This window comes from Aspergillus chevalieri, chromosome 3 (assembly GCF_016861735.1).
Source record: "Aspergillus chevalieri M1 DNA, chromosome 3, nearly complete sequence".
Lineage (NCBI taxonomy): Eukaryota > Fungi > Ascomycota > Eurotiomycetes > Eurotiales > Aspergillaceae > Aspergillus > Aspergillus chevalieri.
This window is the reverse complement of record NC_057364.1, coordinates 1522638-1540402: the sequence shown is the minus strand read 5'-3', so window position 1 is coordinate 1540402 and position 17765 is coordinate 1522638. Positions and strand designations below refer to the sequence as shown.

General features: G+C 50.1%; 6 protein-coding genes across 6 annotated transcripts; 4 read left to right on the top strand and 2 right to left on the bottom strand.

The window, feature by feature from the left end:
• Positions 1-181: 181 nt before the first annotated feature.
• Positions 182-3053, top strand: ACHE_30558A (tRNA (cytosine-C5-)-methyltransferase; the record flags this gene model as incomplete). Its single annotated transcript, XM_043277190.1, has 4 exons — positions 182-205; positions 279-469; positions 542-2659; positions 2717-3053. The coding sequence occupies 4 exons, from the start codon at positions 182-184 to the stop codon at positions 3051-3053; spliced, it is 2670 nt and encodes an 889-aa protein (XP_043135093.1).
• A 2626-nt stretch (positions 3054-5679) lies between these two features.
• Positions 5680-8933, top strand: ACHE_30557A (glycoside hydrolase family 35 protein; the record flags this gene model as incomplete). Its single annotated transcript, XM_043277189.1, has 5 exons — positions 5680-5814; positions 5869-5945; positions 6008-6310; positions 6369-7546; positions 7600-8933. The coding sequence occupies 5 exons, from the start codon at positions 5680-5682 to the stop codon at positions 8931-8933; spliced, it is 3027 nt and encodes a 1008-aa protein (XP_043135092.1).
• Positions 8934-9396: 463 nt separating this feature from the next.
• On the top strand, positions 9397-10215 carry ACHE_30556A (uncharacterized protein; the record flags this gene model as incomplete). The annotated part of the gene is made up of 1 exon (XM_043277188.1): positions 9397-10215. The coding sequence occupies one exon, from the start codon at positions 9397-9399 to the stop codon at positions 10213-10215; it is 819 nt and encodes a 272-aa protein (XP_043135091.1).
• A 400-nt stretch (positions 10216-10615) lies between these two features.
• On the bottom strand, positions 10616-11238 carry ACHE_30555S (uncharacterized protein; the record flags this gene model as incomplete). Its single annotated transcript, XM_043277185.1, has 2 exons — positions 10616-10969; positions 11020-11238. The coding sequence occupies 2 exons, from the start codon at positions 11236-11238 to the stop codon at positions 10616-10618; spliced, it is 573 nt and encodes a 190-aa protein (XP_043135090.1).
• A 979-nt stretch (positions 11239-12217) lies between these two features.
• Positions 12218-13962, bottom strand: bfr1 (putative nuclear segregation protein (Bfr1); the record flags this gene model as incomplete). Its single annotated transcript, XM_043277184.1, has 2 exons — positions 12218-13669; positions 13834-13962. 2 exons carry the CDS (start codon positions 13960-13962, stop codon positions 12218-12220), a joined length of 1581 nt encoding a protein of 526 aa, XP_043135089.1.
• Positions 13963-14347: 385 nt separating this feature from the next.
• On the top strand, positions 14348-15196 carry RPB5 (DNA-directed RNA polymerase core subunit RPB5; the record flags this gene model as incomplete). Its single annotated transcript, XM_043277183.1, has 3 exons — positions 14348-14446; positions 14514-14596; positions 14671-15196. 3 exons carry the CDS (start codon positions 14348-14350, stop codon positions 15194-15196), a joined length of 708 nt encoding a protein of 235 aa, XP_043135088.1.
• Positions 15197-17765: the final 2569 nt, after the last annotated feature.

Sequence of the window (17765 nt, the reverse complement as noted above, 5' to 3'; positions counted from 1 at the left end):
GCTCATAGGCAAAAGTCAATCGAGAACTGATAACTAGCTAGTTAACTCGTTAGTTATAACAAAACCCAATTGCTTATCTAATCAACACCGGTCCGGCGTTGTTCCGGCGGACGATTTTTGGAGCTTCGAGACGAGTTGCGAGTGAGAAGCGTGATACCCCCAATACTCAATATCATTCACAATGGGCAAGCGCGGCGGTAAGAAGGTAAGAGCTGACTCGATTCATCCATATGCATGTATATTTAAACCGCCCGCTAACACAACTCCCCTCGTTGCAGTCTGGCAGAGGCGGCGGTAGAGGCGGCGGGCGTGCGCCGCGCCAGAATTATCAGGATATCCCGAAGCAAAACGAAAAACTCGAGCGCTACTACAATGAGCTTGGAGCTATCCCAGAAGAGGAGAAGGACGCATTCTGGGAGGCACTGCGCAGAGATTTGCCAAACAGCTTCCGGTTTACGGGGTCACGAGGGTACGTCATGTGCAGAATCGGTTTGCGATTTGATAGATAGTTTGATAACTGACCGGTGTCGCATTGTTATAGACATGCGCTTGCTGTGCAAGAACGCCTCAGGGAGCATTACATCCCGGAGATCACTTCCATTCAGTACGAGGGCAACTATGTCGAGCCGCCGCGCCCAGTTCCCTGGTACCCGGACCAGCTTGCCTGGTCGATGACCACGCCTAAGAATGTCGTCCGTCGTTTCGCGCCGTTCGCCTCGTTCCAGAAGTTCCTTGTCGCAGAGACGGAGGTCGGAAATATCAGCCGACAGGAGGTTGTCAGCATGATTCCTCCGCTCTTGATTGATGTCAAGCCTGGTATGACGGTGCTGGACATGTGCGCTGCGCCGGGTAGCAAGTCTGCGCAGTTGATGGAATTGCTCCATGCGGGTGAGGAGGACACTATGTTGCAGGCTGCGAAGGAGATTGAGAACGGAACTGCCGGACCGGATCCTATTGGGCCTGAGGGCTTGAGTGATGATGGCCGGACTACCGGTCTGCTTATTGCGAACGACAGTGACTACAAGCGTGCGCACATGTTGATTCACCAGATGAAGCGATTGAACTCGCCGAATTTGATCGTCACGAATCACGATGCTACCATGTACCCCTCTATCAAACTGCCTCCCTTGCCGGCCAGCGACGGAAAGCCCCAGAAGAACCGATACCTGAAGTTCGACCGTATCCTTGCCGATGTGCCTTGCTCTGGTGATGGTACTGCTCGGAAGAACTACAGCGTTTGGAAGGAGTGGAACCCTCAGAACGCTCTGGGATTGCATGCTACACAGGCCCGGATTCTTGTCCGTGCATTGCAGATGCTGAAAGTCGGCGGACGGGTTGTCTACTCAACATGCAGTATGAATCCTGTGGAGAACGAGGCTATTATCGCAAGCGCCATTGACCGATGCGGTGGCTCGACCAACGTCAAAATCGTCGATGTTAGCAACGAACTTGCCGGCCTCAAGCGGGCCCCTGGTCTGAAGTCCTGGAAGGTTATGGACCGCGAGGGTCGGATGTGGAACAACTGGCAAGAAGTTGAGGAGCAAAGAGAGAAAGAAGGCATCAGCGGACTTGGCCGTATTGCGGTGGGCATGTTTCCCCCTACTGGTCAGAACGCTGATATCCCTCTGGAGAGATGCACTCGTATCTACCCTCACCTGCAAGACACCGGTGGTTTCTTCATCACTGTGCTGGAGAAGCTGTCTGAGATCAAGGCTAAGCCGGAAGACTCTTCGAAGGTGATTCCCAAGGGAACTGTTGCTGCGCTCTCTGAAGAGCTTGACCACAAGAAAAATGGAAACGGTGAACCCCTGGAGAAGATCGAGGCATTGGACGACCTGGTTGCTCCCGATGCGCAAGCTCAGGAGGAGGCCGCAAAGAATGAAACCGTCGCGCAGGCCTCGCACCAGATCCCGTACTCTGCCACCCTCGAATCGTCAGTCCCAGTGACGTCTACCAAGAGAGAGCCAGATGACGAACCTCAGCTTCCCACCAAGCGCGTCAAGGTCGAGGATGGTAGCGAAGTCGTCATGGGCGACCGTCCCGTTCATGCTCCCCCGCCTGCGGCTGGTGCTGAGCTTGAGACGACTGTTCCCACCGAAGCAGCTCAACCCACCGTGCCCGTTGAATCCCAAGCGCAGCCGCCGCCCAAGAAGAAGCCCGGCCAACCCTTCGAAGAGCCCTTCAAGTACCTGGACGCGAACCACGAGGAACTTGCTCCTATCTTCCGGTTCTACCAGGCTTCTGACCGGTTCCCGAAAGACCGCTTCCTGGTACGGAACGCTCAAGCAATTCCCACCAGAACAATCTACTACTCCAGTGCATTGGCACGAGACATTCTGACCCAGAATGAAGGTCAAGGTATCAAGTTCGTACACTGCGGTGTCAAGATGTTCGTCAAGCAGGATGCGCAGCGCAACGAAGTCTGCCGCTGGCGTATCCAGACTGATGGGTTGAGACTCTTCGAGCCATGGCTCGGACCTGCCCGTAGTGTTACTTTGACCAACAAGGAGACTCTTCGGAGACTGTTGGTGGAGATGTTCCCCAAGGTCGATGGAGAGAGTTGGAAGGAGTTGGGCGAGATTGGTGAGCGTGTTAGGGATATTGATATGGGATGCAGTATCCTGTACATTGAGCCTAATGGCCAGGAAGATGGACTGAAGTATGTTACCATGTCTCTTTTTCTTGTAGGCGCAAAAGCTAACAACACCTTTCACAGGGAACGAATGGTCTTCCCTCTCTGGCGTTCCCTCCACTCCGTTAACCTCATGCTTCCCAAGGAAGAGCGCCGGGCAATGCTTCTCCGAGTCTTTGGCCAGGACGTCAACCTCGTCAACACCACCCAGAAACGCCAGAATGCCGATGACAGCCCCGCCACCGCGACTCCCGTAACCGAAGACAATGCAGAGCCAGCTGGTGTCGCTGCTGCAACTGAGGAGCAGGCGCTTCAGGATGAGAATCTCATCCTGGGCCAGGATCAGCAGGAGCAGATGGAGCAAAGGGAGACATGGACTAAAGCTGGGGATGAGGAGGATCGCTTTAATACGACAGTGTAGTGTAGGTCTTTGCATTTGATGTTAGATAGAGGAAAAGTAATTGTTTGTTTGTCATTATTATTGTATTATGTATGCCACCTCATGGACATGATCCCAGTTTGATCTTTGACGATCAAAAGAGAACCCTTCTCGCAGCATTAATCCCGTTAACATCCCACTTCTTTGGCGCCGTCTTTTCCATCGAAGCAGACCAATCCGTAGACTCAACATCAGGCCTCATAATCTGCGCCTACTCCCAATAATCCGGATACCAGCCTGCAGTCTCCCAATTTATAGTCCCCGTAACATTACCAGCCTCACCCACCATGATATTGCGCGGTGCAACATCGCCATGTGTGAAGAAAGAACGATCAGCCCGAGGCAGCATGTCAGGTAATTGGTCCTTATAGAGACGGCCCCTGAAGTATAAAAGCTAAGCCTAAGGAGGAGAAAGGTACGTTCTGAAAGATGCAATCTCACACGTCAGAATCATTCATTAGTGGCTGGGGTGAGTCAGGGTCCAAATCCTTCAGAAGTGGACTTCTAGTTAGGGAAGCCATCGAACATGCATTGGAAAGGACCATCGACTAGTTGCTGTGGGCGAGGGGTATCCCGTATCTGCGAGATCATGCTCCAGAGTTGACTGCACACGGACTCTTTGGCTTCCTCATTCATCTTATCCCACTTCTTTTCCAGGGAGGATCTTCGGATGAGAGTCATATCGATGATTCCATTATCAGGGCTGAGCTTGGTCGAGATGACTTTTGGCGAAGGAATCGATGTATGTGTAGATACTAGGTTTATTGCTTCCACTTCGTTGTGTTTCACTGCGAATTCGGACTTGGTGACGAGTGTGGAATAGTAGTCGAGAACTAGTTTGCCCGTTTGTTTGCTGAATGATGATTATCTCTTGATGGATAGGGAGGTTTTCATGATTCGTGGATGGAGGACATGGGAATATTGTCTTCCCAGCTTTGATGTTTTCCATCTAATAATCAATTTCTAGTTGCAGCGTCTCCATAGATTCCATACCTGAGCCTCGATCTACCATGGAGACCGCCGCTGAGCTGGTTTCACGACCGCTCCCTCCCCTCAAAGGCAAAATGACAGGAGCTATGCTTGTGAGAATGAATAGAATGAAACAGCCTCGCTGCAACTCTTCTATCAATGGGATATCTTCCCAACTGAGGTCCTGCAAACCTGCTCCTTGATGAATCTCAGTGGACTAGTTTCTCTCACTGATGATCTGGGCGATGACTTTGTTGTTAGAAGCAAAAAGGGATTGACGGGCAGGATCACCAAGAATGTTTGCGATGCAGTCTCAAAAGCTTTATCGACCACGCATCTTCCGCACCTGAAGTTTGGAGACTATTAGCATGCCCCGAGGACTGGTAGAAAGGTACCCGATGTCGTCATGCTCTCCATGCCAGACTGTTGGCAAGTAGCACTCCTACAATTTGAGCCGTACTGGAGCGTTAGACTTGAAAGTCATCCAATCAGTCGAGGCTGCATGACATTGATTCCCCTTCAACCTCGTCTTGGTAAGTCACTTTCTGTCAATGTTAGCCAATTCAGAAAGAAAGCTAATAACACTTTGATCAGCTAGTGGTTTATATGCTTGCCAACTTGCTTAAGCTTGGTGTTTTATCTACGTACCAAAGCACTGTCTCTGTTCGGAGAGTGGACGAATATCGTTTTGAAATGTCTTTGCCCATTTAAGCATGCGCAACAAACCCAACGCTTAGACAGTGCCTTTTGGTGCTAGCTTCGTTCATCAGAGGATCCTTAAACCATCGAACCCAATGGATTTGATGAAGGTCAGGTAAGCTGATTCGTATTAAAGAACACAAACAAGGCCTAATGCAATTGACCGTAAATAGCTGATGACCCCAGCACAGCCATGTGCGCAAGCCTCTTCCCGCATTTCCCCGCTGCGAAATCAGGTAGCAGCTAAAGAGAAAACAGTAGATGAGGGAATCGGCTCGCACACGATCATGTTCGGCGGTGGTGACGGTGTTGCGCGAAGCTGGGTGAACTGCAAACGGCTGATTCAAATATTGGAAGAAGAGGCTATCAAGATCCTGAGAAGCATTTTTAGTTACTCCGGTGGACTGCGGACAGCGCAATGTTTTATACGATCCGGGAACGCGTTCGGTTACCATGGTCGACTTCGAAATTATGCAGGCTTGCGAAGAGGACACCACGAGCCCAGACTTACCGGAGATGCATGCTATATTCGAAGACGTACTTTTTCCGTGTACCTAGTATTATTCAAGCCAAGGGCATCCTAAATGAAGTGTAATTTTGTTCATATTATGGCTCGATATATGTGTTTACTGTCGTAGAAGAGCCTGTTTCCTAATGCGGGGTTATAGATGACCATCGGGGTAATCTTCGGCATTTCCCGTCCTTTTCCCACGAGCATTTCTCGTCTATGCACAAAGGGTCTTATTCCATATTACTCTCACCAGTACTAATCCTTCTGCTATTATCCGCTTTTTATCCGAACTCCACTTCTCCTCTTCCTGCCGGGCAAATGACGCTTGATGCGGGGGAAATAACTCATTAGGGCTATATATAACCCGGAGTTTCTCCTCGAGTTTCGCTAACTAGCCCCAGTGTTGAGTGCAGATCGAATCGGGACGCCATGAAGCTTCTCACGCTCTGTGCAGTCGCCTCACTGGCTACACAGACAGTTGGCGCAGCTCTCAAGCACAAGCTCAATGGCTTTACTATTACGGAGCATCCGGATCCAGTGAAGCGGGATTTGTTGCAGAAATATGTATGTTTCCCTTGCTTTATTACCAGCAAGTGTGTGTGCTAACGGATATGGTAGGTGACTTGGGATGACAAGTCCCTCTTCATCAATGGAGAGAGGATCATGATTTTCAGTGGTGAATTCCATCCTTACAGGTGCGTCATGAGCTGTCCAGGGAAGCTAGAAAGAACCTTAATAAACCTAATATGTATAATAGACTTCCAGTCCCATCACTATGGCTTGATATCCTCCAAAAGGTCAAAGCGCTAGGATTCAACTGCATCTCGTTCTACACAGACTGGGCCTTGCTGGAAGGAAAGCCGGGTGATTATCGGGCCGAGGGAATCTTCGCTCTAGAGCCCTTCTTTGAAGCAGCAAAGGAGGCTGGTATCTACCTGCTTGCTCGTCCCGGTCCCTATGTCAACGCTGAAAGCTCTGGTGGTGGCTTTCCCGGATGGCTGCAGAGGGTCAATGGTACCCTTCGTACGGCGGATAAGGGGTTCTTGGATGCGACTGACAAGTATGCGATGTTGCTCCGTAATAGGATAGTCACAATTGTTGCTGACACTGCTTGATAGCTACATCGCCACAATCGGTGCTGCCATTGCCAAAGCGCAAATTACGAATGGTGGGCCAGTCATCCTCTATCAGCCAGAAAATGAATACACAAATGGCTGCTGTGGCGAAAAGTTCCCTGATCCCGATTACTTTCAATATGTGATTGACCAGGCTCGCGACGCTGGTATTGTTGTGCCTATGATCAGCAACGATGCCTCTCCCGACGGACATAATGCCCCAAGCACGGGCAAAGGAGCGGCTGATATTTACGGCCATGACAGTTATCCTCTTGGATTCGATTGCGCAAACCCGGCTATATGGCCAGAAGGTAACCTACCCACCAACTTCTGGGCCCTGCACGAGGAGCAAAGCCCAACGACTCCGTACTCTCTGGTCGAGTTCCAAGCTGGAGCTTATGATCCCTGGGGAGGACCGGGATTTGCTGCGTGCGCAGACCTAGTCAACCACGAGTTTGAGAGAGTGTTCTATAAGAACAACTTTAGCTTCCGGGTCGCCATCTTTAACCTCTACATGATATTTGGTGGTACCAATTGGGGTAACCTTGGTCACCCCGGTGGATACACATCATATGACTACGGCTCCGTGCTGAGTGAAACCCGCAATATCACTCGCGAAAAGTACAGCGAGCTCAAGCTCTTCGGCAACTTTGTCAAGGTCTCTCCGTCATATCTACTGGCTGATCCTCGTAACCAGACAACGGTCTACACGAACACCTCTAGCTTGACTGTTACTCCTTTGAAAGCAAATGGATCGACCTCGTACTACGTGGTCCGGCATACAGACTACAGTAGCCAGGAATCAAATTCGTACAAGCTCAGACTCGCGACTAGTTCTGGAAATGTTACGGTTCCCCAGCTGGGAGGAGAGTTATATCTGAATGGACGGGACTCGAAGGTTCACGTTGCTGATTACGATGTATCTGGGACTAACATCGTGTACTCGACGGCGGAGATTTTCACTTGGAAGCAATTTGCAGACAGCAAAGTTCTTATTTTGTACGGTGGCCCTGGAGAACACCATGAGCTGGCTATTGCATCCAAGTCCGAGGCATCTATTATTGAGGGATCTCAGTCAGGTATCAATTCAAAGCAGGTTGGGAGCAATGTGGTCATCTCTTGGGACGTTTCGTCTATTCGTCGCATCGTGCAGGTTGACGACCTGAAGATCTTCCTCCTCGGTAGGACTTGCTTCTAGAAGACTAGAGAGGAATACGAGACTAACATAAACCAGATCGGAACACTGCCTACAACTACTGGGTTCCGGAGATTCCAGTTGAAGGAACCACGCCGGGATACAGTAACGAGAAGAACACTGCCTCCTCGATTATCGTCAAAGCCGGTTATCTTGTGCGAACAGCTTACCTGAAGGATGCTGACCTCCACCTCACCGCGGACTTCAACGCAACGACTCCCATCGAAGTAATTGGGGCCCCAGAAAAGGCCCAGAACCTCTACATCAACAACGAAAAGATCTCATACAAGGTAGACAAGAACGGAATCTGGACCTCAGAAGTCGAATACACGCCGCCGGAGATAAACCTTCCCAGCCTGGAAGACCTCGACTGGAAGTACCTGGACACGCTCCCAGAGATCCAGTCTTCGTATGATGACTCTGCTTGGCCCAAGGCAGACAAGCCTACAACGGACAATGACCATCGTCCCCTGGACACGCCAACGTCGCTTTACTCTTCCGACTATGGCTTCCATACCGGCTACCTGGTCTACAGAGGCTCGTTTGTCGCGCAGGGAAATGAGACTACTTTCTTCATCCGTACACAGGGCGGACAAGCGTTCGGAAGCTCTGTGTGGCTGAACCAGACTCTCTTGGGATCTTGGACTGGCCTGAACCAAGACTCAGACAATAACTCGACCTACAAATTGCCTAGTCTCCAGCGCGGTAAGACCTACGTCTTCACCGTTGTCGTTGATAACATGGGACTCGATGAGAACCTCGACGTCGGTGCTGATGTTATGAAGAACCCTCGCGGAATCTTGAACTACAGCCTGTCCGGAAGAAGCCAGGACGCGATTACATGGAAGCTAACTGGTAACCTGGGTGGTGAAGATTACCAGGACAAGGTACGAGGACCTCTCAACGAGGGCGGTCTATACGCAGAGCGATACGGCTTCCACCAACCAGAACCTCCAAACGCAGACTGGGAATCTTCAAGCCCGCTAGGAGGCCTCTCAAAACCCGGCATCGGATTCTACACCACCAACTTCGACCTCTCCATCCCCAGCGGATATGACGTGCCCGTCTACTTCAACTTCGGCAACGCCACAGACTCCAACCCAGCGCCATTCAGAGCACAGCTCTACGTGAATGGATACCAGTACGGTAAATATGTCAGCAACATTGGTCCGCAGACCAGCTTCCCGGTTCCGGAGGGCATTCTGAACCACCGTGGAACGAACTGGGTCGCAGTTAGTCTTTGGGCGCTGGGTGAGGAGGGTGCGAAATTGAGTAACTTTGAGTTGTCGCATGAGAAACCGGTGAAGACGGGGTTGAAGGAAGTGGAAGCGGCTGAGCAGCCGAAATATGAAGCGAGGGAGGGGGTGTATTGATGATGTTCCCGTGTAGCATGGGATGTTGTATATAGTAGTAGCTTGAAGGCTTTTGAAGAAGTGAGCATTTATTAAAATCGGCATCGATGATACAAAAGAATCACTTAAACATTAACGAATCCAAAAAGCACATGAAAAATAAAATTGGTGTCGTTGTAATTATCCCGAGCCAACTCAATCGGAGGATCATCCCCAGCCACCGCATTATCATCCCCGTCCCCATCGCTGGCCCCGTCATTTTTTTGTCCTGTGCTCCGATTCTTCTCTCTCCATGCTACTCTATCATTACTACGTGTGACAGACGTGTATTCATGTCCATGTGTCTGAGCATTTCGCCGCTGGAACTGCTCACCACCATCGGCGAATAGGGCTAGCTGCCATACCAGCCGTTCCCTGACATCTGCGACGCATTCTTTAATCCGACCTTATCTTGTCAAAACCGACTGAGGCTTAGCGATAAAGCATGGATTCGATATCATCATCATCATCAACGCCATCCTCACCACTATTACCATCCTCCTCATCAACCATAACAACACCCCTCCTAATGCTCCGCCGTCTCCTCTCCGAAACAACGACCAATACCGACACCAACACAAACAACTCTACCATCCTCAGCGCCACCACCAACAATGGCAATTCCACCGTCCACACCCTCCACCGCCGCTACCAAACCGTCTCCCTCCCCGCAACCGCCTACGGCCGCCTAGACACCTCCCCGGCCCCCGGCACAGTAGCGGGTATCGTCCTCGGTACCGTCGCCGGCTTCCTCCTCCTCCTCTACCTGTTATACGAAACATTCATACCCAAAAAACCAATCGACGATGCCGCCACCGTTGAAGTCGAGGAGGTAAGACGCCCACATCCACGTCCCCGCCGCGGGTGGGACGGTTGGGGTCGTGGTGGCGGCGGTGGTAGCTACGGCGGCAGCGAAGAAGGAGGCGGGGACTTTGTCGATGTGTACGAGGAGGAAAGCGTTGAGAGCCCGCGTAGGGATCCTGTTAGGGAGAGGGAGAGGGACAGGGGTGCGGGAAGGAGTTGGTGGGGATGGGGTAGGGGTCGGCAGGCGGAAGATCGGTCGGATGATGGCGGTACGGTTGAGGTTATGGAGGAAGGGGATGGGAATTATGCGCCGCCGCCTCCGCCTATGCCGCCGCCGGCGCCGATGCAGAGGGAGAGGGAGAGGAGGAAGAAGAGGAAATCAAGAAGGGCGAGGAGGACGGATGATCCGTATGAACGGGGGAGTGAGGATTGGAATGCTGCTGGAGGAAGCGTTGATTAGGGAGGTTGTTTGCGGTGGCCTTGGTTGTGGAGCATTGTGGGTTGTTGGTAATGATTGCTTAACGTGTGATGTGTGATGGATAACAGTACTGATCATGTGTTTGATTGATTTGATTTTGATACCCTGTTATTACACTGACATACCCCTTGTTGATGTTATCTTAATCCATAAGAATGCTTGAATTGAGATCCATGCCTGATCGTTGTAAAAGTACTCGTCATTCAATAACCCTTGTAACAGCCGAAGACGACATAGAATAATAATAAAGCCAAACAACATGATCCCAAGCTGCGATGACCCCCCCCCCCCCCCCCCAACCGTGAACGCCGTTGAAACCCGAAAGAAACCGAACCCATCCTCCCAGCATCCAGCCCAAACGACAAAATGACCCGTAAGCCCCCTAGAAGATCAAATCCAAACAGCAGCAACACGCCAGCGCCGCCATTATACCCGCGCAAATACCACCCCCAGTCGACCCTCCGCGGTCCTGCTGACCCTGATAGTACCCCGGCTGCGGTTGCGGATATCCCTGCGGCGGATAGTACATTGGCTGGCCCGGGGGCGGTGGCGATCCGTAGCCGTAGCCTTGCTGAGGAGGAGGAGATCCGTAGTGTTGTTGTTGGGGTGGGTAATAGCCGCCTTGGCCACCTTGGTTATAGTAGTCGTTGGCTGCGCCGCCGCCGGATGGGGATTGTTGGGGTGGATAGGGGCCGGCGTCGTGGACGGGTGCCGGGTAGGAAGGAGGAGGATAGTCCTGCATTATTAGTAGGATACTTCTAGAAGGAAATGAGTCATTGAACGTACTGGTTTGTTGTAGGACATGGTGGTAGAGGTTGCGATGGAAGAATGTAGTTGCCTTTGCGATAATTCGGCAGTCGTATAGTTTGCGATGTGCTGTCTGACAGAAACCAACGGTGCTAAGATTGCGTATAAGACAGCACAGAGCAGTGAATGACAATAAGAAGTGGAACTAGTAAAGGAGAATACTTGTAGATTGAAGAAGGAGAAGGAAAGGAAGAACATAAAGAGCGGAAGAAAGCCAAGGGAAGAATGGTCGGCAGAGAGTCCGGAATAGGAAGTCTTGGCGCCTTTAAGTATAAATAGCCTCCGACTTCGTACCTGACTTTTATGCTCTATAGTATTTGCGCTTCAAGGATGGGAAACATAGAGTTTTTGACCATAGCATTGTGGATTTTGTAGTGATATTTGCATTGTCTTCAAGGGTGACAGATGAATACAGGAGCGCTAAATCTGACCTACTCTACAATATCTAGCAAACTAACCAGCAAGATACGAGATGTTCGAGATGTTCCTGCACCAGTTTCACCGGCCAAGACTAAGCTCAATTAGGAACCCAGAAACTGATGCCTTTGATCCTCAGATAGACGCCTGCCAGCGCAAACATCGTCCTGTGCCAATCAAAGTCGACAAGGAACAAATGAATGCCCAGACAGGGCCTGCGATCTGCTCTCCCAACGCTCCGTTAAGAACACCTTGTCGAATAAGGACGGGGAACCGTCCTCGCAAGATGCTCTTGCAGTACCCAAAGTGGACTGCATCGCTGGTGGATGATGAACATTGATGAAAGAAGCTGTCCGAATTACAGGGGCAATATGCCATCGATTCTGAAGGCTAAGCGAGTAAGCATTTCATAGCAAATAAATCATATACACGAAAGTAGGGCCAAAAAAAAGAAGAAAGGGAAATGGGTATATCAGATATCACCAACTCCCTGTGGTAAATATGCTAGCATCTATGCAAGTCAGAACAGACTCTGAAAGGGAGAAGAAGGAATCTGGGTAATAAAAGCAAGAAAGGAAAGTGTCGTATAAAGATTATGCTCGTGCAAAAGGACCAAAATCAACGAAGAAATGATACAAATGCTGTGCTTTTTTTCTTTTCGAAAGACCATTCCAGACAAGCCTTCTGGGTTTGTCCAAGCAATTCCAGCCATCATACAGGTGCACATGTAGATGGGCTGTTATATACCAAGGTGTTTCCTTTATGCCTTGTCTTCAAGCGAGGCCTTCTGCAAATCCTCGGCAGCGTCAGCAGCGGCATCCTTCTCCTGGTTCTCCTCGGCCTCAGCCGAAGCTTTGCCGTTGACACCGCTGTGCTGCTGAGCAGGCTTCTTAGCATCGTCGGTAGTACGCTGATCGGCCTGGGAAGTTTCATTCTCCAGTTTGGCAATCTCTTCCTTGGCCTTGGCGATGTTCTGTGCAGGGATTAGCACATATGACTTTAAGAGGAACCCAGTATCAAGTAAGCTTACCTCTTCCGTCTTGCTGGCCTGGTTCTTCTTCCATTCGGTGATCTTCTCAGCAAGCTTCTCAATCACCGCAGGAACATCAGCCTGGTTCATAGGCGGGTCAACCTTGATCTTGGCGAATTCCTCAATGATACCAATGTTCATGTTGAACTTGTTCTCCGCGGGAGCGCCAGAAGCAGCATTGGCATTGCCACCCTTCTTGCCCTTCTTGCCCTTCTTACCGCCGGTGCCAACGAAGTAGTCGTCCTCGCGGTCCTCCTTCTTGACAATCTTGACACCCTTCATGTCGGAGTCATCCACAGTACGGCCAACCCCCGCACGGAAGTTGGAGCCCTGGTCCTTCTTGTCGTCAAGTCCCAGTGCGGCGAAGTCGTAAGATGGGTTGAAGTGACGGATGAGACCCTGGGCAGTGAATATCTCGTCGCTGTAGGCAGGCTGGGAGGCCTCCTCCAGTTTCTTGTCCGCGACCTTCCTCTTCTTCTCGTGCTCGATGGCATCGCGCTGAGCCTTGGCTTTTTCGCGTCGGACTCTCCAGGCCTCGTCTTCGTACTCCTTGTACGCCCTGCGTCCCTGGTAGTACTTGTCCTTAATTTCCTTGATCGCGGACCACTTCTCCCGCTGCTGGCCTTGCAGCTTGGTGCGCTCATCCCTCAGAGAGTTGAGGTTCTTAAAGACGCTGTCCTTCTCGGCCTTGATGGCATCCAGCTCCTTCTGGATCTCCGTGTATCTCTCGCTGAGAGCCTTGGCCTCGGGGGTGTCGAGGGTCTTCCGGAGGGAGGCAATCTGGGCCTTCAGGTCGTCAATGACCTTCTGGCCCTCGTTCAAGCTAGCGAAGTTCTTGCGCTGCTTGCGCAGAGTCGAGACGTCCGAAAGGGCCTTTTTCTCATCAACCAAGCGCATTGTACCGGAGTCGACCTGCTTCTCCAGACGAGCAATCTCCCGGTCGATATCCTCGACGTTCTTGAACGACATGCGACTGCGGGAATTGTTCTGCTCGGCCAGACGGGCCTTGAGGGTCGAGTCAAGAGCATTGATCTTCTCCTGGGTGCTGGATCTCGAGGCCTTGAATCCCTGCTGCTTCTGACGGATAGATGAAAGCTCAGATTGGAGCTCCTGTTGTCTCTTGACTGTGGGGGAGTCCTGGTTGTTGGGCTTTGCGGTCTCGATTTTTGCCTTGATTTGGTTCTTTAGACAGATTAGTATCAAACTGCAGACTATGAGGATAAAATCATAAGCCACCAATAACGATCTTCCTTTTCTCCAACGGAAAAACAAAGAAAAGCAAAGAAAAAAGTGTCCAATTGTGATCAAACAAACGCAACCTCACTAATTCAGTAAGACACACATACCAGCTTCTCTTGAACAGCCGAGTGTTCCTTCTCGGCTGCAGCCAAGCTGCTCTTGAATGCCTCCTCATCGGGCTTGGGAGGCTTGACCTTCTGGTCGACTGCAGGAGCAGGGTTGGCAGCAGCAGCCATCTTGTCGGCGAATGATGGTATATAACACTCGAAAACTGGAAGAATTCAATCTTCTAAGATTGAATAAAAAGGCGAGCGGATGAGCGACAGACAAAAAGGCCAGTTGGACCCGGAGCTAATGTGTGTTTTTGGGGGGGAATAATAGTCTGGTCTTTTTGGGGCGGCGCTTATCGTAGGCGCTCCTAGCGCTGGTCCGCCGATTTTTCGAGAACTTCTTTTTCCTCTTCTCTCTCAACCGCCATTGCAGTCATTTTTCGCCTGTCAGCGCAGCCCAGCACAGCTTTTAATTCCTCTTCCTAGCTGCGTCCTTGAATTGTTGCTCTTCTATTTTTCTCGCACCCTTTTATTATTGAGCAGCGCCTGGTTGCGCCCCTTGAATTCAGTCATGGATGAGGACTACTCGACTGGTTCCGCGGATGCCGACCGCGAGATGACCAGACTCTGGCGTACATGGAGAACGGTTTTCGAGATGCTGCAGGACCGGGTATGCGATTCAGATTTATCTTTTTGAAAAGGGGGCCATAAGTGTCGCTAACAAGTGTGTTCAACAGGGCTACGAAGTCACCGAAGAAGAAGTTCAGATCCCTCTCCATGAGTTCAAATCCAAATATTCCGACCCTCTAGGATATCCTGAGTATGCGACCATCCCTTTTTGTTCGCGATATTATCTGGTGCTAGCTTTCTAACGCAATGTCGTTACGTTTACAGTCGCAACAAGATGAAAGTCAGCGCTCGTCCCACCGAAGCTATGCAGGCCAAATACACACCGCTACCTAGCAAATCGAACCCCGACCCTCAACCCGACTGCGGGACTGTCTATGTTGAATTCTGTCCCGACGCCTCCGGTGTGGGTACCAAGCAGGTCCGCGCATTCAACCACTTTGTCGACGAAAACAACTTCCACACCGGAGTTTTCATCACCCAGACCCCAATCTCCCCCTCCGCCGTGCGCCTGCTGAGCGGTATCCCAGGCCGCATCTGCGAACACTTCCAGGAACAAGATTTGCTGGTCAACATTACTCGCCACGAACTCGTCCCGAAGCACGTTTTGTTGAGCCCGGAGGAGAAGGCCAAATTGCTGGAACGGTACCGTTTGAAAGAATCGCAGTTGCCGCGTATGCAGGTTTCGGACCCTGTGGCGCGATACCTCGGTTTGCGACGGGGTCAAGTTGTCAAAATCATTCGGAAGAGTGAAACGGCAGGACGGTACGCCAGTTACCGCTGGGTCATCTAAGCTGTGGGCTGTTCAACATGGACTTTGGATGTCATCAGTATGGACCTTTTCCAACAGCAAACGTCAAGATTGGCAAACGGCAGATTCTGCCCCACGGTGGCAGATGGAACGTCACCTCCGCACTGCATCCCCATTACTGCTAGGGGAGAAAATAGCATCGAGAGGAACGAAAGACCAGAAAGACAGGGAACACGAGGGAAAATTCAAAAGAAAAAACTATACTTTTGTACGTATTATGGGGAGCACGGCGTACGGGCGAAACAGAAACATTCATGGTTGGGATGCTCTGTCATTTATTATATCACATGTCATGTTCTTAATTATTTGCTGTAAATTCCAGACAAAATTCTGATTCTTATCTCGTCTGACATATTGCATATTAAGCCATTGGATCCTGGCAAGACATGGATACGGTCAGAGAGTCTAAAAGCTGGAGTGATTCAACAATTCTTCAAGAGAGCAGCTTAATCAATTGCATTTTGAATTGTCACCATCTTCTGTCAAAGCGATTTTCCGTTCGCCGTGCTTTTCCGTCATGATACTCCTGTCTTCCGTATGGAAATAAGCGTATTAAGCATGCACAAAATTATTGACGCCCATCTATGGCGAGGTGAAGGTTTACGGCTTGGATGTGTCCAACTTCTTGGCCCAATGTATGGGGATTTAGGGCCTTAGGACTCTTATCGAAAGCCATAGCTTCGAGGGCAAGTGTACTGTTTATACAAGGCCTAGTTAACACTGACATGAAAGAAGTCTGTTATAATGACTCGAGCAATTTACTTTTGGAGTTGGTGATACCCTGGGATCGTATTTCTAGGGAACTTCGAGGAGGTACCATAGATGACATTAAAAGAAAAGCTGGGAAGTTAGCTGATGTGAGAATACTGCCCTTTTTATTTCTATTCTCAGAAAGTAAATTTGACCACAATGAAACGCTAAGACTAGACCCTCAGGGAGCCTCTCCTTATCTCCATGCTAGTGTATTACATTACTCCACAGTTAATAGCGAAACTGCTGCTGGGATAAGAGCAAGACGCCCACAGCCCCGGCGAAAGTTCATCATGTATGACATCCATTTCAATACCCAACTGCGCACATTTAGTCCGCATATATGCCCGTTTCTCCCATCACGAATGCATCCCCATAACATGATATATCCGAATGAAAATGAGCTTCAAATGCGGCGTAAGGGACTTTGCGTCAACCAAGAGATTCTGGACAAGTTTAAGTAGTTTGAGCTCGTTTACCCAAGTATAAGGGTTTAATGAATCCCATGCAAGATATAGCTCTTGCAGTGTGCCTGGAAGGACGTCTCCAATCTCAACTGCGGTATGTGGGTTCATCCCTAAAAGGAGGGTAACGGGAACTTCCAGGGAGCGCAAGCGGGGAAAGTCCAGCGTTTTCAGGAATCTTCCAAAGGGTTCTCTTAGCTTTTAATCGTCCACAGAATTGAGGGTGCGGTCTTCAGAGTGTGGGCAGTACTCCAACCCCAGTGATAGCTTCTCGACTGTGTTGCTGATAGATTCCGAAGATTGGAGGATAGCTGGTCCAGTTTCCAGCGCTTTTTTCGTCATCTTATTTGTAGGCTAGACCCCAATTTAATGATTTTAGAGTCATTGTCTGGGATATTAGTGAAGGAAATTCCATTTCATTGACGATTGTTCGAGGGAGAATGAGTGTATGCAGTTGTTGCAGGCTGGACTGTCGCACTGAGCTCCTTGCGTCTCCCACGCCAATTATACCATCTATACTCCTTATCTGAATACGTAAGGACCTCAGGGATGGGAGATAGAACCACAGCATGAATTGCTGTGAATGCCAATCAGGGTAACCGTCAGCATATCTCAAGTCCCCAATCGCCCGGATCTCCTCCTGTATGCGAGCATTACCACCATAGTGCACCGTCTCGATGGAGTTGAACGTTGAAAGAACTCCTTCTGGGGCTGTAAATAAGACATGCCCCAGCATGATACCTGGATATCCTCTTATTGAGATAAATGAACAATCAAGTTGTAGAAACTTGAGCTCATGGAGCTGTGAAAGAGGCATTGTAGTAAAACCATAAGGATCCCGGAGCTGGATCTTTTGAATCCAATGAGATCCATTAGGGGATTGAGCTCTTGTAACTATGGCTTGAGCTTGCTCAATGACATCATTGTAACTCGCAGACTCCTCCCAATTCATATCGCACCACGGACGTACGTTCCCAGTGTATGCTCTGCATTCGGTCAGTAGAGCTTAAGATCTGATGGATAGACCACAATAATCGTAGAATCTTCTGCAGGGCACTGTGTTCCAGTTCCAGGATAGCGTGCGGTACACGAAGGGCGTGGTGAAAGCCATGGAAATCTTCTAGGGACTAACGCAACTGAGACAAGATCCCCATATGAGAGAGTCCAAAACCTCCATCCAGCAATTGATGGGCAACAGTTGCAATGATCTTGTGCTGTAACAAAGGAACAGTTAGTGACCAGTGACTTACTAGTAGCCTACTAGTTACCACTGCGCACTTACCCCGAGCTCGCAGCTACTGGTTCAGTCATAGCCAATGACTGACGGTCTTTATTGT